Source organism: Xenopus laevis, chromosome 4L, assembly GCF_017654675.1.
Source record: "Xenopus laevis strain J_2021 chromosome 4L, Xenopus_laevis_v10.1, whole genome shotgun sequence".
NCBI classification, from domain to species: domain Eukaryota; kingdom Metazoa; phylum Chordata; class Amphibia; order Anura; family Pipidae; genus Xenopus; species Xenopus laevis.
Window position 1 is genome coordinate 135,722,517 of NC_054377.1, and position 26,960 is coordinate 135,749,476.

General features: G+C 40.4%; 1 protein-coding gene across 2 annotated transcripts in view; it reads left to right on the top strand.

Annotated features, from left to right (window-relative positions):
* rab7a.L (RAB7A, member RAS oncogene family L homeolog) overlaps window positions 1–25,868 on the top strand; it is a 33,459-nt gene extending 7,591 nt beyond the window's left edge. Inside the window, exons 2-7 of one of the 2 annotated variants that reach the window (XM_018256560.2) lie at window positions 3,344–3,455; window positions 13,397–13,458; window positions 16,576–16,702; window positions 19,817–20,035; window positions 21,098–21,226; window positions 24,870–25,868. In XM_018256560.2, the coding sequence (XP_018112049.1) occupies window positions 13,406–13,458; window positions 16,576–16,702; window positions 19,817–20,035; window positions 21,098–21,226; window positions 24,870–24,965 (624 nt within the window). In that variant the 5' untranslated portion in view covers window positions 3,344–3,455; window positions 13,397–13,405 and the 3' untranslated portion in view covers window positions 24,966–25,868. 2 annotated transcript variants of the gene reach the window in all.
* Window positions 25,869–26,960: the final 1,092 nt, after the last annotated feature.

Consider the following 26,960-nt stretch of genomic DNA (forward strand, 5'->3'; position numbering starts at 1 on the left):
GTATAATAAAGCAGAAGTTTATCTCAGGCTTGTGGATTCCAGTTGCACGCTGCAGTGCTTTGCAGAATATTATTAGAGAGAGAGTTGGGAAAATGCAGATAAACCACTTCTCTTTGTCTAAGTGCTGGCTATACCAGGGCTGGGCTACATGCAGGGATAGCAGACTCAAGCAGAGGGAGGTTGGGAGTTGCAGTTTCTCAGCGATAGAAAGTTCATTGCATCTCACAGGCTCATGAGGACGCTGTTTCATTGTGCACATAGTTTCAGGAAAACCAACACAAAGAACAAAAGGCTGATCTCGTGTGTGTGTGTGTGTCACAATCTATATTTCAGTCTGAGTGCTCCCATACTAATAGGAGATTCCTGTTCAAGGAACATCCATGAAATGCCAATAACTCTGTGCTCAGCATTTCCTCAATACAGGATCTAGAAAATAAGTTGACAGGCACAGCTGGCATGAATAGGTAGAAGGGAGAGGAAAGTACAGGTATAGGATCTATTATCCAGAAAGCTCCGAATTACAGGAAGACCATCTACCATAGACTCCCATTTTAACCAAATATTAAAAATGTTTAAAAATATGTTTTCTCTGTAATAATAAAACTGTACTTGTTCCTAACTCAGGTCTAATTAATCCTTATTTTAGGCAAAACAATCCTGTTTGGTTATATTAACGTTTACATTATTTTATTTAGTAGACTTAAGGTATGCAGATTCAAATTACAGAAAGATCCCTTATAACGGAGCCTGAGCATTCTGGATAACAGGTCCCATGCAATGTTCAGTTTAAGCTGTGTGCTTGTGCTCACGCACACACATTTTTAAGGGCCAGCGCACGCATGAAATTGTGTTGTGCACAAAGAAATTTGTGTGAAAACATTTATTCTGACCTGTGCACTGATACCTGTGGGACTGTCGGGTGCAGGCTGAAACACACACGGGGAGTTTGTGGGTGGGTTCCGGTCGAGCTCTACCTGCCACCCATCCCGCCCGCGACCCAAGTATGAGTCACTTCCTCTTCCGGAGGCATCTATTTATACATGTGTACCTGCCCCGACCCCCTCCGTGACATCAGAGATGGGGACGGGTCATGCGCGGGTATATAAGGGGAAGCAGATCGGCGGATTAGGGTTGGATGCGAGTGCAGATGGGTGGGTGCTGAGGGGCAGGTTAGGGTTGGGTGCGAGTGCAGATGGGTGGGTGCTGAGGGGCAGGTAGGGTTGGGTGCGAGTGCAGATGGGTGGGTGCTGAGGGGCAAGTAGGGTAGGGTTGGGTGCGAGTGCAGATGGGTGGGTGCTGAGGGGCAGGTTGGGTGCGAGTGCAGATGGGTGGGTGCTGAGGGGCAGGTTAGGGTTGGGTGCAGGTCAACAATTTGTCGACCCACACATGACTACTGTGCACACAGATTTTAAAGTACACACAAGTTTAAAATCTGGGCACAAAAGATTTTTGTTGCGCACATAACCAAAAGGTAATTAGAGGGAACATAGATCCCATACCTGTATTTTTTTCCTCTCTAAGTGCTCAATAAGCCATACAGGCATAGTATTAATAGAACAGTTGCCATACTACTGCAGTTAAACCGTATCTAGCCGCAACAAGCAAACTGTGTCCTCCACTGGGGAACTGTCATGAAAAATGGTTTACTGGTTATTCAAGCAAGTAGTTCCTATTCTGTTTTATTAGCAAGAAAGTTTATGTAAAAAATCCCTAATCCCTTCAAAATCCATGCACCTATTTGCAACCAGCTGAATGTTGAACTCAAAAGCTCAGATGAGTAAAATCACATGGCAGGGCTGTAATATGAATTCAGAGCTGCTTGCTGGGAGTTACAAATTCCCTGAATCCACTGGCCTGTGATTTAAAGGGGTTATTCACCTTCCAACACAACCAGTTTAGTTGGTTTCAGATTCACCAGAAATAAAGACTTTTTCCAATTACTTTCTATTTTCTATGTCACTGTTTTTCTAATATTGAAGTGTAAAGTTTAATTTTTATCTTCTAAAGCAGCTCTGAGAAGGGGGGGGGGTCGACGACCCTGTCAACTGTTTTAAATTGATACATTTAGTTGATACATTTCTTATCTTTGTCCCTGTTGTGCAGAATCTCTGGGTTTCATTAAAGGCAGCTGTTAGAATTGATACAATAGTTGCGAATACTCCAGAGATGCTGCTGAGAAATGGATCAACTAAATGTTGCAAAATTTTAACCGTTTGAGTCTGGCAGCTCAGTAATTCAGGCGCAGACTAACACCAGAGACAGGAACATTAAAATTATATTTTGAAAAAACAATGAAAAATAGAAAGTAATTCAAAAAAAGTCTTTATTTTGGGGAACAATCTGAAAACAATTGAACTGAAATAAGTGTTTTGAAGGTGAACAACCCCTTTCAAATGAGCTGCCCCTTCCCTGTATAGTAAATTGGACTGCAGCATCCACTCATTTTATTTATGCAGCAGTCATTCACAGATGAACCATGCAGTGTCCTTACTAACCGCAGGCATATAATGTCATGGGGAGATAAAGGCTCAGCCATCTGACTTTACAATCTGTGAAGTAAAAGGCAGTTAATAGTGCATGTGTACGGAACGCATTTTAGGACATCATCAGGAGAACACACGCTCCTGCATGCACTTTCCTAAAGCAGAAGTATGCAGACTTGTCTTATACTCACTGACCTGAAGAAACTGCAGTCACACCTCAGTGCTGCCCACATTTGCTGTTGCATTCTCCCCCCTAGTGGCTCGGCCCCCCTCCCCAGCCCTCCCTCCTCAGCTCTCCCTCCTCAGCCCTCCCTCCTCTCGTAAGCCAGGCTGGGAGCCCCCAGGAGGCAGGGCTGGGAGCCCCCAGGAGGCAGGGCTGGGGGCCCCCAGGAGGCAGGGCTGGGGGCCCCCAGGAGGCAGGGCTGGGGGCCCCCAGGAGGCAGGGCTGGGGGCCCCCAGGAGGCAGGGCTGGGGGCCCCCAGGAGGCAGGGCTGAGGACGGAGGTATTTTGTAATGAGGGCTGAGGAGGGAGGGGTGAGGAATGAGCCATGAGGGGGGAGTTTGCAACAGTAAATGAGGGCAGCATGGAGGTGTGACTTCAGTTTCTTCGGATAAGTGAGTATAATAAGAGACTAGTGTGCATACTTCTTTAGGAGAGCGCAGGCAGGAGCGTGTGTTCTCCTGATGATGTCCTATAATGCTTTCCGTACATGTGTGCCAATTAAATCAACAGCCCCTTTCATATGGCATTCACTGGGGTTGTGCTGCCTGTGCACTCATCCAACTCCTGTGTTACCTGAGTAACTTGTGAAAAATAAATGCAGTCCCTTCCTTGTTTCATTTTCCCTGTTTTTGGTTAGTCAGGAGCACGTGGCACAGTGACTCAGTCGGGTTGGGCCTTAGCCGCTGTTTTGGCTGGATTTTCTCTGCTCGCTCAGTACTTCTCAGCATTGAAACCAGTGAATTGTGCAGGTGAGAGCAATTTTTTTTAATCTGTAAAAGTAGTCCTGTTGCAAGCCATACTTTTTATATAGTTATTGCTGGCACTTATCTGAACGGAAGGTATCATTGTTAGACACCATTGTGTAAAGAGGACTGATGTCTCTGCCAGTAATAGGTCACTCATTGTTGTTATAAGACTTTTCCCTTGTAGGGCCACGGAGCTGAGAGGCACAGGGAATGTCAAGCAATACTTTTTTTTAGTGTATTTAGTAGACTTAAAGGAGAACTAAACCCTAAAAATTAACATTGCTAAACATGCCTTATTTTATATAGTGAACCTATTGCACCAGCCTAAAATGTCAGCTTGTCAATAGCAGCAATGATCCAGGACTTCAAACTTGTCACAGGGGGTCACCATCTTGGAAAGTGTCTGTGACACTCACATGCTCAGTGGGTTCTGAGCAGCTGTTGAGAAGCTAAGCTTAGGGGTCGTCACTAATTATCCAGCAGAAAATGAGGTTGGTCTGTAATATAAGCTGATGCTACAGGAGTAATTATTAAATTCTGATGCTAATTGCACTGGTTTCTGTGCTGCCATGTAGTAATTATCTGTATTAATCACTAATCAGCCTTATATTGTGACATTTCTATTCTATGTGTACTGTATATTGTGAGTGGCTCCCTAAGCTCAGTAAGTGACAGCAGCACAGAGCATGTGTAGTAAATCAGCAGAAAAGAAGATGGGGAGCTACTGGGGCATCTTTGGAGACACAGATCTTTACTGCTAAAGGGCTGTGGTTGCCTTGGACTGGTACAGAAACCCAAAACATAATGTACAACATTTCTACCTACGTCTTTATTTAGGCTTTAGTTCTCCTTTAACGCTGCACTATTATGTAAACACCCTGATAGGGAAAACCCCAGGTACTAAATGTTCTAGATGAATTAATCCCATACTTCCACTACAGGGACAAATAAATGAACCATTATTTAACTGATAAACCTCAGCATATGCTGATTTGTGGATCCTTCTGGAATATGGAACCACACTCACCCTGCCCCCATCTACCTATTAACCCCTAAAGAACCAACCTGAAATATGGAGAATAAGAGAATCCAATCAACAGGACACTAAACTAAATAAACCCTTCAGGCTCTATGATATAACACACTTCACGTCATATCAGTATTGTTGATACATTATACAGGTATAGGACCTGTTATTTAGAGTGTTCGGAACCTGTGTTTTTCCGTTTAAGGGGTCTTTCCATAATTTAGATCTCCATAATTTAAAGCTGGCCATCGATGTGCAGATTTATTCTTTGTCCTGCGAGCACTCTTTTGTTTCAGTCTAACCATCTGCCATTAACTGTTCAGATTAAAGTAAGTAGGAAAAATAAATCAGACGGTGTTCTGGCCATTAATTGACAGGCAGCAATTGTATGAAAATTGTGTTTGACAAATAGCAGTGACAGTTGCCCAATATAGGCAATATATACAGAGATATTATTAGTAGCTGATATAAAATGTCAGGACACACCACACATGGACCAAAAATGTTATGAATCTTTGTTTTGTACGACTGTATCTTTGTGTCTATGGCCAGCTTTAGGGTTCAAGCACGCGGGTAGATTTGGGGAGATTTAGTCACCTGACGACTAATCACCTCTTCTGCGGGGCGACAATCTCCCGAACTGCCTGCTATAATGACAAAACGCCAGCACCAATACACTCGCGGCACTTTGGGCGACTTTGGAAATCGAAGCACCACGAGTGCATTGCCACCATAGTGTAACATTAACTCTGTAATGTTTAACCCTTGTTATTAACACAGTAAATATTGTATATTTTACATGTTCCCTGATTTTACATAATTTTTTCCTGGTCCCCTGCAAAACTTAAAATGGGAGTTCTACTGTATCTTAATTCTATCTTAGTTTGGACCAAGTACAAGGTACTCGTTTTATTATAACAGAGAAAAGGGGAATCATTTTTAAAATTTAAATTTGATTAAAATGTAATCGATGGGAGATGGCCTTCCAATAATTTCGTAGCTTTCCGGATAACTGATCTCATACCTGTACAATAAAACCACATAGGTACAGATCATCTTAATGAAAACAGGTCATAATCACAATTCATGCTCTTAGGCTCTAAAGTTTTCAAGTTTTACACTTTTCCCCAAAAAAGAGAAAAGTGCAAAAGAGACTATATATTTGCCTTCAGTCTTGTGGTTTATGGAACTCCTCTGTGACTTATAATATCCTTATATCTTACAGTAAGGGCTACATTACTCACTTTATTCCTTCACTTCCTTCTTGTGTAACAAGTGCAATACCATGTGACCTGTATCGGTCACATGGTTTAGATCAGTGCATGTGCGTTAAAGAAATCATGTGACTTGCTCCCAGGCACACGTTGTGCATTAGTGTATTAGAAGGAATGCATAAAGATGTCTTCTGACTCTTTCCGGCCTTCAAATTGGGGCCACTGGCCCCATCTAAAGACAAATGCTCTGTAAGGTTACACATTTATTGTTATTCACACTTTTAATTACTCCTCTTTCTATTCAGGCCTCTCCTGTTCATGTTCCAGACTCAAATCAATGCATGGTTGCTAGGGTAATATGGACCCTAGCAATCAGATTGCTGACATTGCAAACTGGAGAGCTGCTGAAAAAGCCAAATAACTCAAAAACCACAAATAATAAAAAATTAAAACCAATTGCAAATGGTCTTAGAATAGCACTCTCTACATCATACTAAAAGATAACTCAAAGGTGAACAACCCCTTTTAAGTTCAACTGTAGATTTACAATTTTTACAAATTGTTTAAAAAATGCAATCACTGAGCCAAACTCAGAGCTGAATCCTGATTGGTGCGTCTCTAACATGAACCTAGTAAACTCACATTCTGCATTAATAGCTGTTAGACAGATACAGGTATGGGACCTGCTATCCAAAATGCAGTCTGGGGTTTTCCGGATAACAGCTCTTTCTATCATTTACAGTACAGCTATGGGATCTGTTATCCGGAAAGCATTATCTAGAAAGCTCCAAATTACGGAAAGGTCGTCTCCCATAGTCTTCATTTTATCCAAGTAATCCACATTTTTAAAAATGTTCTTTTTCTCTGTAATAATAAAACACTACATTGTACTGGTATGGGACCTGTTATCCAGAATGCTCGGGACCTGGAGCTTTCCGGATAATGGATCTTTCCGCAATTTGGATCTTCATACCTTAAGTCTACTAGAGAATCATGTAAACATTTAATAACCCCAACTGGCTGGTTTTACTTCCAATAAGGATTAATTATATTTTAGTTGGGATCAAGTACAAGCTACTGTTTCATTATTACAGAGAAAAAGGGAATAAATTAAAAAAAAATTGGATTAATTGGATAAAATGGAAGATGGCCTTCGGAGCTTTCTGGTAGGGATGCACCGAATCCACTATTTTGGATTTGGCCGAACCCCCGAATCCTTCGCAAAAGATAAGGCCGAAAACCAAACCAAATCCTAATTTGCATATGTAATTTAGGGGTGGGAAGAGAAACATTTTTACTTCCTTGTTTTGTTACAAAAAAGTCACAAAAGTTTCCTCCCCGCCCTTAATTTGTATATGCAAATTAGGGTTCGGCAGGGCAGAAGGATTCTGCTGAATCCAAATCCTGCTGTAAAAGGCCGAATCCCGAACCAAATCCTGGATTCAATGTAACCCTTCTTTCTGTATAACGGGATTGCGGATAACTGAACTCATACCTGTTCAGCATGAACCCCTTTATTCAGTGCAGGCTGACTCTATGACGCATGCTCCTGGACCCTGTGCTGGTATAAGCCCAGATGTACCCTGTATTTATTAACTGTATAGTACAACGAGAGCATCTTCTGTTACAGAGCGTATTCATAGCAACACATGCTGATCATTTCAAGAGCACTTGTTGCTCAATACCAGAGTCTCCTCTTATTCCTTCTAAGAAGTGTTAAAGAGCGAGACGTTCAGAACGGGATTGCAAAACAAGCTCTAACTTTGAGCTGTGTTAAAGGGGCAGTTCACCCTTTCATTAACCAGAATACAAATGTAGAGAGAGCGTTTGTGCAATGCCTGCTGTTTATTTGTTTTCAATTTGCCGAGCCCTGAAGAGTATCGGTGAGATGAGAGACGGAGATTGACCTCAGCCTTCTTTCCTCATTCATCCCCTGCTGATATTCTTCCTGTGATGTGTATAATCCTCTCAGATTCAACCCACATAAACACATTTTACAATAGCTCTCAAATGTCACCCTGTGATGTTAATGTCATGTGGGATACTTGTTCCAAAAAAGAGGAACCGCTGGGAAGTCACCATGCGCCACATTACCCTTGTGAGATAAGGCCTGTGCCAGCTGCACCCATGGGCTTAAAGGGGAACTATCGTGAAAATTTAATATAAGCTTCAGCATACTGAAATACAATTATTACAATAAATATTCTCCATAGTTTCTGAAATCAAGTTATCTTTACAATTCCTCTCTCATCATCTGTTTCTCTTCATTTTGTTCATGCAGCAGCCGGGTGTCAGATATTCATTGACAGATCCAATATATCTTATAGGGCTGCTCCCTTGCCCAGCAGATTTATTGGAGCTCACTCAAATAACTGATTCCAGTACAAACAAAATCTAACAAAATAACTGCCTGTTGCACAAATCCTGCATGTAGAGAGACATGTCTGGTGATTTTAATAGTGAGCTCTAATACACCTTCTAGGCAAAAGGAGCCCCCCTATAAGATCATTCATCTGACACCAACTGCTGCATGAAGAGAGAATGTAGAGAAACAGATGCTGAGAGAGAAATAGTGAAGATGAAATTGATTATTTCAGAAACAGTACAGAATTTTTAATTGATTGTGTTTGGAAAGTTTCTTAATTCAGTATGCTGAAGCTTATATTACATTTTAATTTTCGCGATAGTTCCCTTTTAACAAATAGTAATAATACCAGCTCGGTGTAGTATTCTGCTTTTGCAGTGATTGTTTCTTAAATAAATGTTTCTCAGTGTTCCTGCAACTGATGCAGTTGTTCAGACACCCTATAAAGCTTGGCCCTGCCCATCGCAGAAGAACATAGGGATAAAGTGGGGACATAGCAATTCTGTTTACTTTGCTTTAAATCTGAACTGCATGCTAAGGATCAAAAGCAAACGCTTATGACCCATATGGGCCCCCCTCAAGTCACTGATTGGTTACTGACTGGTAGCCAGTCATAGAGCTGCAAAGCAGGAAGTAGTGTTCTGGCTATTATGTTAGACATCCAGTCACTCAAGCCTTTATACATTACATTTTTGGTGAACTAACTATTTTGAAATCATGCTTTATTTTGAACAGCCTATCTATTTACTTTGGCTAACTCAGGGGCTACTTCTGTTGGGTGCCGGGAAGTACACACCTACCCTTAAATTGATTTTCATGTAGCCTAAGCCCAGATTGAGGAGTTATGATTTATGAGTTCTTTTACTGCTGAGCTACAGTCCCTGTCCTCTGATTTTATTTGTCATTGGCCTGCAGCATATATACAATTATCTTGGGCTCATTTACTGTAATTAAAGTGGTGGTTGACCTTTACGGTAAGTTAACTTTTAGTATGTTGTAGAATAGCCAACTTTAAGCAACTTTTACATTGGTCTTCTTTATTTATTTTTTAAATTTGCCTTCTATCTAAAATAATATGCTCTGTAAGGTTACAAATTTATTGATATTGCTACTTTTGGTTACTCACCTTTCTATTCAGGTCCTCTCCTATTCATACTACAGTCTCCGACTCAAATCAATGCATGGTTGCTAGGGTAATTGGGATCCTAGCAACCAGATTGCTAAACTTGCAAACTGGAGAGCTGCTGAATAAAAAGCTAAACAACTCAAAAACCACAAATACTGCAAAATGAAAGCCAAATGTGTCAGAATATCACTCTCTACATCATACTAAAAGTTAATTCAAAGGTATACAACCCCTTTAAGATGCTCAGACATGCTCTGGGCTGCTGTCAGTTACAGGAGCTTGGGTATCAACTCAATACACAATATATTTAGAATATAAAATCTATTAAACATGGCTAATTAATAATGAACTTGTTTACAATTACGCAGCAGCTGAGAAGCCAGTGCATTCTGCATTTGTATTTAGTAACCAGTCCTGTAGCATCAGCTCCTGTAAGAAATGAACCTTGTTTTTTGCTTAATAATTTCCCATAATCCTTAAGCTTTAGCCCAGAGCAAACTGAGCATGTGCAGTGTCACTGACACTCAAAAGATGGCCGACAAGATCCAGGTTGTGGTATAGTTGTATACAACTTTGAAGGTCTTTATCATTGCTGTTCTAGGGTTGCTGTACTTCTCTGCTTGTACAGTAAGTCCAGTGTATAAAAATGCAGCATTTCTTGCCAGATTTCTGAGCATTGTCCGGATAGTATGAAATCACTTATATACTACAACTTAATGACTTGCCACAAGCAGTAGGAAATGCCTTGCATTAGTCACATGGTCTGCAAATGTAATACAGGCATGCTTGGGACCCAGTTTTTTCCAGAATAGCGGATATTTCCGTAATTTGGATCTTCATACTAGAAAACCATGTAAACATGAACCAGGAAAGGCTGATTTTGCCTCCAATAAGGATTAATTATATCTTAGTTGGGATCAAGTATAAGGTAAAGATTTATTATTACAGAGAAAAAGGAATTCATCACTGCAAATTTGTATTATTTGATTATAATGGAGTCTATGGGAGACAGTCATTCCGTAATTCGGAGCTTTCTGGATTCCAAGTATCCTCCTATACCTGTATCACATTTATGTTAAATTTACAGAAATTACTTTATTTATAGAAGAGACATAAGTGTAAATAATGAAGGATAGCTAGGGGCGCCTGCAGGTATTTGCAGCCTTTATGAGCGCCATCAAATTTCCCCAGCACCAAAAAGCAGTAGATGTCTCAAGCCCTGGGATCTACATTATGAAAGGAGTATGACAGACACACTACTGTCTGGAGCAGAATAAAAATAGATATTTGATGGGTTTCAAGAATGCATATAATAAATATCCAGAAGGACATAAAATAGTAGTTAGAGGAGAGCACTCATAGAAGCAGATACTGCTAAAACATTTTATTATTGACTACATCACAGTGATTTATAGTCAATAATAAAATGTTTTAGCAGTATCTGCTTCTATGAGTGCTCTCCTCGAACTACTATTTTATGGACGAATATGGGATTGCGGTAACCCTTTATGGAGGATTGAGGCACCGGCAAAATTATTCCAGCATCGGCAGAGCGAAGGAACAATCTCCCTGTTATCCAGAAGGACATACTTGCAGCTTACCAGCCTTGTAGGTGTTTAGCCCTGAGGCCTCATCTACCTTCTTACTGACAATTGCTGCAGAGCCGGTTTCATAAGTAAGACGAAAGTCCATGAATCATCCCATAGTTGCATTTGAACTTCTTTGTCTCCAGTTAAATTTTGTTTGTGGCAGTAGAGCTGGCACAGTGTGCGTTATTCTCAGTGGGCAAGACCTGTTGGTACAATAATGATATTTCAAGCAAAAGAAAGCATGTGAATTCTAATACAATAATTACAGTAGAACCCCCATTTTACATTTTTCAGGGGACCAGGTAAAAATTTTGTGAAATCCGGGAGAATGTAAAATCAGGGAACTGTGTTAAAGTAACTTTTTCTTCAAGTACAGAAAGGATATAAGCACAGGAGTCCATTTTACTTTGAGATACAATATTTACTGTGTTAATAACAAGGGTTAAGCTTTGCAGCATTAATGTTACAGATTGATGCAGGACTAAGTGGAATTGACCACAGGCAGAAAAATGGAAAAATATATATCTGGTTAGTATTTTAATTCTGATAGCTTCTGTGTGATGTTGTGTAGGGAGAGGGTCTGTGGCACCCCTCCGCGAGTACTGCCAAAGAATTTGAATGGCTCTGGTCTCCTGCTGCACATGCTCAGTGTTATGCACCAAGATAGTTGGCTCAATGTACACTATAGTGGCAAGTGACTCTTTCTATGGGGCGTTTTAGCTTCAGTCCTGGAGACTGGATCTCATGGCTTCAGCCTGGAGTTGCTGAAAGTTTGGGACAGTTTCTTGGTTGTTGAAATAATTATGTGGGATTTATGCAGCACTTCTCACTCTTGGGGCATGAGCTTTAAAGAAGAAGGAAGGCTACCGAAAGAAGTTTATTGCCAATAGATTAGCCACAATATTGCAAGCTATAACACCATATTTATTCTGCAGAATGCTTCACCATACCATAGTAAACCGCTCTAGACTGTCTCTCTGTTTGTTTAGGATAGCAGCTGCCATATTAGCTTGGTGTGACATCACTTCCTGCCTGAGTCTCTCCCTGCTCACTCATAGCTCTGGGCTCAGATTACAGCAGGGAGGGAAGGAAGTAAGAGGAAAAAGGGAGAGAGAGAGTAGCAAACTGAGCATGCTCAAGCCCTAGCCCTGGAGGTTTAAGCTGAAAACAGGAAGTCTGATACAGAAGCCCATGTGTACACAATAGAAGGAAAGAAATGTGGTGTTTCTTTTGACAGAGGACAGAGTAACCCGCATTACTTTGAGGGTTTACTGGTGTATTTATATAGACCCTTCTGATAAAGCTTACTTAGTTTTAGCCTTTCCTTCTCCTTTATGGGCATTCAATTCCAACAAAGGCTGCTAGCCTTTAACAGCTTTACCTGCTAGCTTACCAACCTCTATCCTTCCTAAAGGGGTTGTTCACCTTCCAAACACACTTTTCAGTTCAGTTGTTTTCAGATTATTCACCATAAACAAATGCTTCTTTTCAATTGCTTTCCATATTTTTATCTTTTACTGTTTTTTCAAAATTGGAGTTTAAAGTGTAATGTTCTTGTCTCAGTCTGGCAGCTCAGTTTTCCAGCATTCTGATCTGTAACAATTTGCTCCATTTAGTTAATATAATTAGTTGATACATTTCTCAGCAGTATCTGTGGAATATTAGCAACTATTGTATCAATTCTAACAGCTGCCTTTAATGAAGCTCAGGGATTTTGCTCAGCAGGGACAAATTAAAAATGTATCAACTAGGGACGCACCGAATCCACTATTTTGGATTCGGCCAAACCCCGAATCCTTTGCAAAACATTCGGCCGAATACCAATCTGAATCCTAATTTGCATATGCAAATTAGGAGTGGGAAGGTGTAAGCATTTTTTACTTCCTTGTTTTGTGATAAAAAGTCATGTGATTTTCCTCCCTACCCCTAATTTGCATATGCAAATTCAGATTCGGTTTGGCCGGGCAGAAGGATTCGGCCAAATCCGAATCTAGCTGAAAAAAGCTGAATCCTGGCCGAATCCAGAACCGAATCCTGGATTCGGTGCATCCCTTGTATCAACTAATTGTATCAATTTAATACCGTTAAAAAGTCGACGACCCCCTCCAGAGCTGCTTTAGAAGGTGAAAAATTAAACTTAACACTTCAATATTAGAAAAATGGTCACAAATCGAAAATAGAAAGTAATTGGAAAAAACTTTTATTGCCGATGAACAATCTGAAACCAACTGAACTGAAAGTATTTGAAAGTGAACAAGCCCTTTAAATAACGAACTGGCAGCCTCGGGTGGGACCAAAACATGAATGGAAGGGATGAAGTTGCTTCTAGGAAACCAGAAAAGAGTTTGGCAAAACAGAGTGTTTAAGATAGGCTTACGGAAGAGAAAGCAGGAGGACAAAGGGGCATGGAGAGCTGGATTACAGGCTTGGAGGCGAGAAACCCGATTCATTCATGCAGAGTCCTTGGAAAATCCCTTTTAGGTCCCTTGATATTTAGTGCAGCTGTGATAGAAAGCAGGAAAATGGGCAGATAAACCAATAACTGAAAAGTACCAAAAACAATGGTCCCAACAGGAATCAATGTGCAGATGACTGACCCATATGTCTGTTTCTTCCCATTTAGTTCTAAAAGATGACGTCCAGGAAGAAAGTGCTGCTGAAGGTCATCATCCTCGGGGATTCTGGGTAAGTGTCAAAATTACTATTTTTACAGACGTGGATTCGTTAAATCGCCATTAGAATTCTGTTATATCATTTACTTGAATTGTTCTACAACATAAGGGTCAAGGCACATGGGGAGATTTGTTACCCGCATAAAAAAAAATCGCTACTCGCAAATGCCTTGCCTTTTACTAACATTGTAATTGCCGCAAGTAAAAATGGAGATTCAGCTTATTTGTTGGAAAGGCATTTTCCTGTGATTAACCTAAGGGCTAGTCCACACGGGGAGATAGCGACGCGTTTGCGGTCGCGGCGACAGTTTTGTATGGGCGCCTATGTAAAAACGCCTGTGCTAACCACACGAGGCGATGCGCTTTTCAACAGTCGCCTGAAAAAGCCTGGCGAGGCATTTTCAGGCGACTGTTGAAAAGCGCATCGCCTCGTGTGGTTAGCACAGGCGTTTTTACATAGGCGCCCATACAAAACTGTCGCCTGCGCCGGTCGCGGCGACTGTCGTGGCGCTTTGTTGCCGCGACCGCAAACGCGTCGCTATCTCCCCGTGTGGAATAGCCCTAAAGGAAACGATTAAATTAAATGTGGCGATTACAAGTTAACAAAGGGCATGATATTTTCGGGAACATTTGACAATTTTTAACACGGGAGACAAATGCCCTAAGGCAATATTTACTAGCTCCTGGCATTTAATCTTGCATTTATCCTAATGAATGTCAGACACAGCGAGTGAGCCATGTGTCCTGGGGTGATATCTGGTTTTAACATCCTTCCTTAAAGGGGAACTATCATGAAAATTAAAATTTAACATAAGCTTCCTCATACTGAAGTAAGAAACTTTCTAAATACAATAAATTAAAAATTCTGCATTGGTTCTGAAATAATCAAGTTTATATTCACTATTCCTCTCTCAGCATCTGTTTCTCTTCATTCTGTCTTCATGCAGCAGTTGGGTGTCAGATGAATGATCCAATATATCTTATGGGGCCTCCCTTTCCTAGCAGATGTACAAGCAAACATCTAACACGATACCTGCCTTTTGCACAAATTCTGTATGTAGAGAGACAGGATTTCTGTTGATTTTAATAGAGTGAGCTCTAATACATCTTCTAGGCAAAAAGAGCCCCCCTGTAAGATATATTGGATCATTTATTTGACTTCCAACTCCTGAATGAAGACAGAATGAGGAGAAACAGATGCTGAGAGAGGAATAGTGATTTTTAATTGATTGTATTTAGAAAGTTTCTCATTTCAGTATGCTGAAGCAAATATTACATTTTCATTTTCGCAATAGTTCCCCTTTAACATACTTCCTCTGAAACCTGTGCAATGTAAAAAAAATTAGGTGTTTGTATCACCTTTTGGCCAAAATAAATAAAAGCTTTCATGCCTTGTCAAGGCCCATAATTTTATGTGAGTCTTAAAAAAGAAAAAGGCAGAACGAGTCTTACTGTCCAAGTAGGTTTTATACCTATGGATGTTTCGTATCCTCTACGGCGAGTCTTGGGTGTCTGATGTCATTTCCGCTTCCTCCGATATCGAAGGAGCGGAGGGATGCCCTCTGGGTAATCATTTGAAACGCATATGTGTTCCACCATATTTGCAATCCATGTGTTGAAGCAATTGTGACTAATATAAGTCTATAAACATAACAAATACATCGGGAATAACCCATATATGAACAATCCACTTCTGTGGCAATATCACATCCTATTATGCGTCTGCAAAGACGTCACGTCCTGCTCCTGCATCCTGAAAATTATAAGGGGCTGAGGTTTGAAGCGCATATGCGTTCCACAGTAATCCCCGTGCGGTCATATATTGAGAACATAGCTGATAATCTGGGTTCCAAATATACTTTGAGACTGAGCAAGTGATGGTACTTAGAAATTGCTTGATCAACCCCCTCAGGAGTGTAGTCATGTTAAACGCATCACGTCTGACCCAAAACAATTGGATTCTTCTATACAATTAATGGCCGACAAATTTCGGGAGCGTGGCTACACTCCTGAGGTGGTTGATCGAAGTGACATCACATCTGGGCAGATCAGCAAACAAAGAATTAAAAAAAAGAAAAATCTAACTGGTGTATTATGAAACAATATGTTTTGTGAAGGCAGACTTGCCCTTTAACTGCAATGATGTATGTTCTTGATCTTTGTTCCCTGGGAAAGGTAATTTCCAGTGTTTAGATAAATGAGAGCAAAGTTTGAGTATTTCTGTGGAATTGATGTGTTACTTAACTCCACATAAGATGTAGGCTCTGTTATCTAACAATGTTTGTGATGTGGAAGAAAACATAAGGACAACCTCCGCTAACATCCAGGTTTATGGGTTTAACCCCACACCTGAGAACAGGAGCATCCCTCTGAAACAGATGTGATAAAATATACCCAGGCCCGGACTGGCAATCTTCTGGCAAATTACAGAAGGGCTGTAAATATTTGAAAAAGCCCCTTACACCATACACTGGCCCTCCAGGAATATGCAGGAATACGTTCTACACTACCAATCCATATGCATTAAAAATAATATGGTTGCTAGGGTAAGTTGAACCATAGCAACAAGATTGCTGAAATTGCAAACTGGAGAGATGTCGAATAAAAAGCTAAATAAAAGAACACAACTTATAAAAAATGAAAACCAAATGCAAATTGTCTCAGAATATCACTCTCTACATCAGTGATCCCCAACCAGTGGCTTGCGAGCAACATGGATGATGCTCCCAGTGGCTTCAAAGCAGGTGATTATTTTTGAATTCCAGGCAGTTTTGGTTGTATAAAAACCAGGTACAGCCAAACAGTCTCCTGTAGCCTGCCAGTCCATATAGGGGCTACCAAATAGCCAATCACAGCCCTTATTTGGCACCCCAAGGTTTATTGGTTTATTGGGGTTGCTTCCCAACTCTCTTTACATTTGAATGTGGCTCATGGGTCAAAAGGGTTGGGGTCCCCTGCTCTACATCATACTAAAAGTTAATTTATAGGTGAACAACCCCTTTAACTATATAAACACATACTTCTAATGAATGATGGGAAGGTGAGTGTATTATGCTGTAGGTTGAGCCGTATTTCTTTGTTGTGCCATTGTTCTTTTATTAAATCAATGTGTTTGTATCTTCCATTCTAGGGTTGGCAAGACCTCTCTCATGAACCAGTATGTGAATAAGAAGTTCACCAACCAGTACAAAGCCACTATAGGGGCAGATTTTCTCACTAAGGAGGTGATGGTGGATGACAGATTGGTCACAATGCAGGTAAAGATGAACTGTTTCAGGATTCCTGTTCTACACAATAAAGGTGCAGTGGGACAATTCGTGAGGCACCAACACAGCCAGTGTCTCTTCCTGTACATCTCACTGCACCTGGAATGTTCTACATCTGCTCATTGTAATAGATAAAGTTAATGTAAGACTATAAACCAACCTGTGTGCCCTGTGGTTTGGCTTTCCTCACTGGCACATGTGAATTCTCCCTGCCACGTGATGCAACGGGAGCTCGACACTCACATGATGGCGGCAGTGATAGAGCTTCCATTCAGCTTTTGTTTCTATCACGTCACTCATAACACTGCTCCCTCGGCTTGTAGTCACGAGAAATTTGCCAGAGGGATAGCGGCATATGAGCAAGCTTAGTCTGGAGGGTCTCTCTGTGTTCCCATGCCAGCTGTGAAGATTGCTAAGAATGCAAATCCCAGAATGCCCTGTAGGGCCCTTACTTAAAGGAGAACTAAAGCTTGATTAAAGAAGTTGGCTAGAAATGTTGTACATTGTTTTGTGCTTCTGTACCAGCCCAAGGCAACCACAGCCCTTTAGCAGTAAAGATCTGTGTCTCCAAAGATGCCCCAGTAGCTCCTCATCTTCTTTTCTGCTGATTCACTGCACATGCTCTGTGCTGCTGTCACTTACTGAGCTTAGGGACCCACTCACAATATACAGTACTCATAGAATAGAAATGTCACAATATAAGGCTGATTAGTAATTAATACAGATAATTACTACATGGCAGCACAGAAACCAGTGCAATTAGCATCAGAATTTAATAATCAGCCCTGTAGCATCAGCTTATATTACAGACCAAGCTCATTTTCTGCTGGATAATTAGTGACGAGCCCTAAGCTTAGCTTCTCAACAGCTGCTCAGAGCCCACTGAGCATGTGAGTGTCACAGACACTTTCCAAGATGGTGACCCCCTGTGACAAGTTTGAAGTCCTGGATCATTGCTGCTATTGACAAGCTGAAACTTTAGGCTCGTGCAAGTTCAGTATATAAAACATGGCATTTTTAGCCCTATTCATTTTTAGGGTTTAGTTTTCCTTTAACTATAAGTAGTGTTTATGTACCTTACATGGTAGATTACTAGTAGTAGTGCATTACACACCTGAGAATTCTAATGCTGTATGGCTGGGGTGCCCAAATGGTAGATCAGGATCTACTAGTAGACCTTTAACTGGTACATCTCAAAACTCTGTTAACAAACTGTTTAAATCGCTCTCCTGTTTCATGCTTTTCATTCAGATATTTAAGTTAAGGTTACATAAATAGTTGTTTGTTAGCAATTAACATTGTTTCATGAATCCATATTTAAGTAATATTTTCTGTGGAACAGAATTGTAACAATGCTTTTATGATCATCATTTAAAGTAGACCTCGCATTAGTAAAGTATGGACACCCCTGCTGTATGGATTATTACAGACACTAGAGTATGTTAGTGAAGCCACATCCCCTTACTTACCCCTACCACTTTATTTCTGGTATCCATGGCAACGCTATCCTCGTGACAAAAGCACATAATTTCTTCACTGAAAGGAAAATGACAAGTATATTTGCCACTCTATATAGTTGCACCAAAATTTCGTTTTTTTTTTTTTTGAATGGAGAATTCGGTTAGGCTGAAGCTGTACCTTCATAACATTGCTTTTTATATTAAAGAAAATGTAATTCTGAGCAGATTTGCGATGTATGTGCATTACCAATTTCCGAAATCATCCACAATGAAATGACCTATTCCCTCCACTGCCAGTTCAGGTCCCGTGCTCCTTGCTAGGGGGTTGCCGACCCCTTTACATACTTCAGCACTGCAGTCTGCAGCAATTCTATATAGTAACGCACAGTGTGGGCAGTAAAAGTCATTCTGCATATGCCCATAACTTCCCTTCGCTTTCTTGTTATCAAATGTTACGAGCAGAACTTGTTGTTACTGTAGCGCTTGTGTTACATGACTTAGGGCAGAGACCCACATGGAGATTCGGGGAGATTTATTCGCCCAGCAACAAATCGCCTATTCTTCCGGCGACTTATCTCCATGGACTGCCTTCCCGCCGGCTAGAATCGAAATCGCTGGCGGGATGGCACTCGAGCGCTTCGTTTTCCGAAGTTGGCTCACGAGGAACCTTCGGGCGACTTTGGAAGACGAAACGATCTAAGTGCCATCCCGCCGGACGATTTAGATTCTAGCCGGCTGGAAGGCAGCTCGGGTAGATAAGTCGCCCGAAGAAGAGACGATTTGTCGCTGGGTGATCTCCCCGAATCTTCACGTGTGTCTCTGCCCTTATGGGGACATGCTATTACACACATTTATCTTTCTACAAGTTGATTTTAGGATTAAGGTTAAAACAGAGCCATAAACAATGAGCGTAAAGTAAGGACAATGAACAGGCAGTGATGTTATCGTCAATCATGTGACCCACTTACCCGAAATAAATTATGACCCTCCCTCTCAGCTCGATCAGGAGAAGGCAGACCGTGAAAGAAGCTATTTAGGGTAAAATAAAACATGTGTTTTTGGACTTAGAGGGAGCTATTTATTAAACCTCAATTTTTTTGGTTGGGCTTTTCGGGGCAAAACTAGAATTTTTCAAGCTGCAAAAAGCCAGAATCCAAAGATCCGCAATCTCAGACCTGTCAAGGTCCTGTATAAGTCAATGCGAGAGGCACCTATCCCAAATCAAAGCTATTTTGGTCTTCAGTGGGTTTAGCCCAAAAACCCCACTTTTTCAGGGTTTTCAGGCAAAAACTCGAAAAAAAAAACAGAGCAATTCTGGGTGAGAAAAGCCAGTAAAAATTTGTACGATGAGGGTTTTCGCTCGATTTTATCGTGTTTTTTTTCTCCCAGATTGAATATATTTATATTATTAATAAACAAGGCAAAATCAGGCTTGGGAGTTTGGTAAAGCTTTTTTTTTTATATTAATAATGAGATAAATTTGGATTTTAGTAAATAACCCTCATAAAGTTATGATTTTTGACGGGAGCAGATTTAATAGGACACAAAGAACAAACAGCCGTAAAGCTGAGTTATATAAATTAGGTATTTCTACCTGGTGAAATCGAAGACCTCATTCTCTCTCATTCTCTCTCTGTCTGTATAGATCTGGGACACAGCTGGGCAGGAAAGGTTCCAATCCCTGGGGGTCGCTTTCTACCGAGGGGCCGACTGCTGCGTGTTGGTCTACGACGTCACGGCTCCCAACACTTTCAAGACTCTGGACAGTTGGAGAGATGAATTCCTCATCCAGGCGAGTCCAAGGGACCCGGAGAACTTTCCGTTTGTTGTGCTGGGAAATAAGGTAGACCTTGAGAACAGACAAGTAAGTGCCTTTTCATTCTGATATAGCTCCGTTTTATGCATATATTTTGATAAATTAGAGCTCAAATTGTTCTCTCCTTTTATTGTTACGTATCTAAATATTCCGAATTATGGAAAGGCTGTCTCCCGTGGACTCTATTATAATCAAATCCAAATTTTTTTTTTAAATAAATGTTTTCCTTTTTTCTCTGTAACAATAAAACAGTATCTTGTACTTGATCCAAACTAATATATAATTAATCCTTATTGGAAGCAACACCAGCCTATTGGGTTAATGTAATGTTTACATGATTTTCTAGTAGACTTAAAGGGATACTGTCATGGGAAAACACATCAGTTAATAGTGCTGCTTCAGCAGAATTCTGCACTGAAATCCATTTCATCAAAATAGATCTTTTTTATATTCAATTTTGAAATCTGACATGGGGCTAGACATATTGTCAGTTTCCCAGCTGTCCCAGTCATGTGACTTGTGCCTGCACTTTAGGATGGAATTACTTTCTGGCAGGCTGTTCTTTCTCCTACTTAATGTAACTGAATGTGTCTCAGTGGGACTTGGCTTTTACTATTGAGTGCTGTTCTTAGATCTACCAGGGAGCTGTTATCTTGTGTTTGGGAGCTGCTATCTGGTTACCTTCCCATTGTTCTGTTGTTAGGCTACTGGGGGGGAGGGAGGGGGTGATATCACTCCAACTTGCAGTGAAGAGTGACTGAAGTTTATCAGAGCACAAGTCACATGACTGGGGGCAGCTGGGAAACTGAAAAAATGTCTAGCCCCATGTCAGATTTCAAAATTGAATATAACAAAATCTGTTTGCTATTTTGAGAAATGGATTTCAGTGCAGAATTCTGCTGGAGCAGTACTGTTAAATGATTCATTTTGTAAAAAAAACATGTTTTCCCCTTTAAGGTATGAAGATTCAAATTACGAAAGGTCCCAAACATTCTGGATAACAGGTCCCATACCTGTATAAATGCTTGATGAGAACAATGGAGTGTTATGTGATCTGTTTTCCCAGGCATTGATTCCTGAGCCTGTCCTTTCTGTCTTTCACCTCAACAGGTAACCACAAAGCGAGCACAGGTGTGGTGCCATAGCAAAAACAACATCCCATATTTTGAAACCAGTGCAAAGGAAGCTATCAATGTGGAACAGGCTTTTCAGACGATCGCACGGAATGCACTTAAACAGGTACCAAAACGCCTCCCGCTCCTGGAGAATCAGCAGGGCTAGTTTACTTTGCATGGCTTTAGAGCTATGGCAATCGGACTACATTGAGTTAGCGCTGAATCATAAAAGCAAAATAGCAATTGAGAAAAGAATGTATAACCAACATTGTATCCTGCAACCCCATCAGCCCCAGCTCCTTTCTAAGTCAGGAACTATCACAAAAATGAAGCTTCATCATACTGAAATAAAAAACGTTGTAAATACAATCAATTAAATATTCTGCATAGTTTCTGAAATAATCAAGTTTATTTTCACTATTCCTCTCAGCATCTGTTTCTCTTCATTCTGTCTTCATTCAGGAGTTGGGTGTCCGATAGTCATTGACAGTTAGATCCAATATATCTTATAGGGGGGCTACTAGCAGACGAATTAGAGCTTACTCAAATAACTGATTCCAGCACAAACAAAATTTAAAAAAATAATGCCTTTTGCACAAATCCTGCATGTAGAGAGACATGATGTCTGGTGATTTTAATAGAGTGAGCTCTAATACATCTACTAGGCAAAAGGAGCCCCCATATAATATAATGGATCTAACTGTCAATGAATATCTGACACCCAACTGCTGCATGAAGAGAGAATGAAGAGAAACAGATGCTGAGAGAGGGATAGTGAAGAAATTGTACAGATGTTTTAATTAATTGTATTTAGAAAAAATTTTTAGTATGATGAAGATATTAAATTTTCATTTTTGCAATAGTTCCCCTTTAGTAACATTCTAATATTGGTAAAAACCATCTGGCAAGGGTCATGGTAAATGAGAGTGAGATGTAGCATTCTGCCTTCACCATGTGTTCTACTCAAGAAACAGCCTCCCAACTCTGGGCACATATTTGACTCTATCCCACAAAACTGACAGTTTTTATACAGTGTGAATCATAGCTTAGGGCTCTGGTTAAATGTTTGAGGAACCGAGAAGGTAAGTGGTGTTTAACGAGATACTGACACCAGGAATTAAACTCTTTTTTTTTTTTACATCTATCATAATATTGCCTTTGAAAGCTACTTATAACTTTGCCATAAAGTATTTGCACAAAGCTTTTACATTACCTGTCTAATGCCCCATGTTCCTGTATGAGGGGGCCGCCATATTTGTGCAGCAGGAGTCCGTTAGCATTAGAAACTTTAACGGACAGGCTGAGATGGGAAAGTCAGGTTGGCAAAACTGTCAGGTTTAGAAACTTCAACTAACAATAACTTAGATAAACAAACCTCTCGGCAGGAAAGGATCAACATGACCAAAACCCATATTCACTTGGGGGTTGCCAGTTGGTTAGGCAGCCACCAGTGACTAATCACTAGCCTTTTATTGGCCTTTACTTCCTGTAGAATCAACGGAGCTGACTGACATGGAAGTACCAATGTGCCAGCACTGTAGATTCTACATGTCTGCAGCACACAATTAAAAGGGTTGTTTACCTTTAAAGGAATAGTTCAGTGTGAAATGAAAAACTGGGTAAATAGATAGGCTGTGCAAAATAAAAAATGTTTCTAATATAGTTAGTTAGGCAAAAATGTAATGTATAAAGGCTGGAGTGACTGGCTGTCTAATAAAACAGCCAGAATCAGACTTCCTGCTTTTAAGCTCTATAACTCTGAGTTAAGCTGGCCATAGATGCAAAGATCCGATCGTACGAATCATCGTACGATCGGACTTTCCCATCTCCCGACCCGCCACTAACCATTCAGATCAAAGTCTTACCAGTCAGATTAGTAAAAGAACAGATCAGCAATGTTCTGCCCCTGACAGCAATCGTACGATATCTATGTCCAACCAAAGCTAGTGACAGTCTCCCACTGAAAATAGTACGATCAGTAATACACACAGAGATATTATCGGCAGCCGACAGAAATGTTCTAACCTGTCCGATCGACCAAACGACCAATCTCCGCCGGACGAAAAATGTCGGGACTCTCCACACACGTTCCGAAAATCGTACGAATCCTCGATTCGTACGATCAGATCTTTGCGTCTATGGCCAGCTTAAGTCAGCGACTTGAAGGGGGGCCACATGGGACATAACTGTTCAGTGAGTTTGTAATTGATCCTCGGGATTCAGCTCAGATTCAAAGCAACAGATATGACCCATGTGACCCCCCCTCAAGTCTCTGATTGGTTACTGCCTGGTAACCAGGGTAACCAGTCAGTGTAAACCAAGAGAGCTGAAAAGCAGGAAGTAGTGATCTGACACATCCAGTCACTCCAGCCTTTATACATTACATTTTTGGCTAACTAACTATACTAGAAACATTTTTTATTTTTCACAGCCTATCTATTTACCCAGTTTTTATTTTCACACTGAACTATTCCTTTAAAATAATTGTTAGTATGTTTAGTGATATTCTGAGACCATTTGCAATTGGTTTCATTTTTTATTATTTGTGGTTTTTGAGTTATTTAGCTTTTTATTCAGCAGCTCTCGGGTTGCAAGGATCTAAATTCCCCTAGCAACCATGCACTGATTTGAATAAGAGACTGGAATAGGAGAGGCCTGAATAGAAAGGGGATGAGTAATAAAAAGTATTACTTTTTATTAACAAAGTAATAATAAATTGTGGCCTTACAGAGCTTTTGTTTTTTTAGATGGGGTCAATGACCCCCATTTGAAAGCTGGAAAGAGTCATAAGGAAAAGGCAAATAATCCAAAAACTATACAATAAAATAAAAATGAAGGCCAATTGAAAAGTTGCTTAGAATTGGCCATTCTATAAGATGCTAAAAGTTACTGTAAAGTTGAAAAAACCCTTTAAAGGTATACCATTATTGAATACAAAGGGGTAAAGAGTGAAGTTAGAGGTCGCCAGGAGTGAAATTCCGCGCCACTCCATTCGTTTCTATGGGATTTTGAAAGGCGTATTTATCAAAGGATGAACTTTCACCCATTGATGCAAAACCACATAGAAATAAATGGAGAGTTGCAGAATATACACTTTAGCGGACTGTGGTGATTTCTTACTCCACTCTTTGATAAATATACCCCAAAGTGTTGACTTTTGAATGAAAATATTGTGTAATATTGTGGGAACTATTGTAGTTTTGGAAACTGATATGCTAATAAACCTCTTAAAGTGGACCTGTCACCCAGACACAAAGTTGTATAATAAGTCATTTTCAAATGAAACATGAAATCCAATTTCTATTTTTTATTAAAGCATTCATAGCCAATGTAAGCTCATTTAGAAATCTCAGCTGTCAATCAAATATTACCTGCCCCTCCTCTTTGCCTGGGCATAGAGGCGGGGCAGACAATAACTTTCACTTTCCATTCAGCACTTCCTAGATGTCACTGCTCTCCCCACATTCCCCGTTCTCTTCACCATTTAATTGTGTAGCCAGGGCATGGGGATGGACATCAGGTCCCCCATTCTGGTGCACAAACAAGATTCTGAGATGATACAAGACTTGTCTTAATAACAGTGTCCATAAAATGGCTGCTGCCTGCTGGTTATAATTATGAATTCCCAGATTGGAGGAAACAAAATTTAAATAATTTATACAGTGTAATTAAAGTACGTTTTGCTTGTCTAATGTGATAAAATAGGATTTTGAAAACTTTTTTTGGATGACGGGTCCCCTTTAACTGAGCCTATTTTGTCCCGCCAGGAGACCGAGGTGGAGCTGTACAACGAATTCCCAGAACCCATCAAATTGGACAAAAATGACAGAGCAAAGGCCTCTGCTGAGAGCTGCAGCTGCTGAAAGCGAAGGTTGCCGGAGTCTCTCACTAACCGATATCACACTTAGGCCTTCGAACACAAGAGCCCCTTCCCTCCCTGTCCAGAGTGTAAAGGATAAATAATAATCAACTGCATCATCTCCAGCTCCCAGACATCGATCCAATTGGATACTGACACCTGTATCATACGCACAACACACTGGTTTTTCTCATCAAGTTTTTTTTCGGGGGGGGGGGGGGATTATATGCCTGTGTGTTTTAACCCCTGTGTTACCAAGTGGCCTGCAACAGTGTTTGCAAGCCCCTCTGGGTGCAAAGTGGTTAACATTAAAAACATACTGTTTGAACTTTTTGGTTTTTTTGTGTGTCTTGTGGGGGAGAACAGTCTTTTTGTCTGGTTCATTTTACAGTCGTTGTGTATAATTAACATATGACCTGATCTGATAATAAACCATTTTAATTGTCCCGCGTCCCACTGAAGGCTCTAAGCAGACTGGCTGCTCATATCCCATAATCCTTTGCAAGCTCAGCACCCAGTCTCACCCTGGGTCTTTGAGTTTTGTACTTATCTGCTTGTTACTTTTAATTAATCACACCTTCTTTTTACAGAATCCATTTATTATGTAATGCTTCGTTAGGAAAAAAAGAATCTTATAGTACATGTTAATATATGCAACCAATTAAAAAAAAAAATATGTATAAATTTAGCGTTAGAAAAAAGGTTTGATTTACTTATATTGAAGCCCAGGTAATTAGACCGTAGAATAATTTTTTGCCCCTGCGTGCTTGGCCTGCAAACGCTAATCCACCGTGTAAATGTTGTGGCGCCCCCAAGAGGTAAAGAGTACAGCCAGAATCTGCTGCTTATTCATTTCACTAGAAGAGCTGTCTTTAAAGGATAAGTAAACCTTTAAAATAAATAAATGAATGTAAAAATAATGAGGGTGCTAATCTAGGAATGTTTGCAATGTGCATTCATTATTTATTTTGTTTTAATTCCAACATATTAAGGGATACGTCTACTGTTAACATGAATGAATTTTGTTACAGCAGCGCCACCTGCAGGTCAGTTTCCCACCAGTCTGACCAGCAAGTAGTCAAGGAAGTTGTCAGGAGAAAGAAAGAGGCTGCTCTGATGTTGGAAAGGTTTCTAATTATTTTCCTAAGCAGAAGAACATCAGAGCAGCCTCTTTCTTTCTCCTCACAAATTCCTTGACTACTTGGTGGTCAGACTGGTGGGAAACTGACCTGCAGGTGGCGCTGCTGTAACAAAATTCATTCATGTTAACAGTAGACGTATCCCTTAATATGTTGGAATTAAAACAAAATAAATAATTAATACACATTGCAAAAATTCCTAGAATAGCAATTTAACATTTGCTTTTTTTTTTTTAAAGATTTATTTATCCTTTAACGCCTTCAGAATTGGCAGATAGACTTGTAACAGTCATGTGCATGTTGGACTTGGATATGAGCTTAAGTGCAGGTAGTAAATCACTTTATTTTTCCATTTTGTTTGTTTTTTGTTTTTTTTCTATTGTAATTTTTTTCTATATAAAAGTATATATAACGTTGTCGTGTCAGCGGTCTGCAGGGGGATCTTTGCTAAGCTCTTACATGATGGGGAGGGTGGGGTATATTTTAACGGTTTACCTGTAGCTTAACAACTCTTTTTCCTCTCTGGGGTGTCCTATGTTTCTTCTCCCCCTTCACTGGCAGATGAAGTAGTCCTAGAGGTCCCTCCTGCCCTCACCCCTCTTCTGCGGATCACAAACTATTATTATTGGTATAAAACCCCTGGCAGTTTAGCGACCCCTATGTCTCTGTTCTTGAATTCATCGCTTGCTTCCATTCGGCACTTCTACCTTTTTTTTTTTCTCTCCCAGCAGCCCACGTCCTATTCCGTAGGCTGGAATCTTCTGTAAAGATGAAAATGATGCCAATAAACTTAACATGAAAAGAAAAGTGTCTGCCTTGTATCTTTCAGCTGTGAGGCCTCTTCACACAATGGGCGGCAA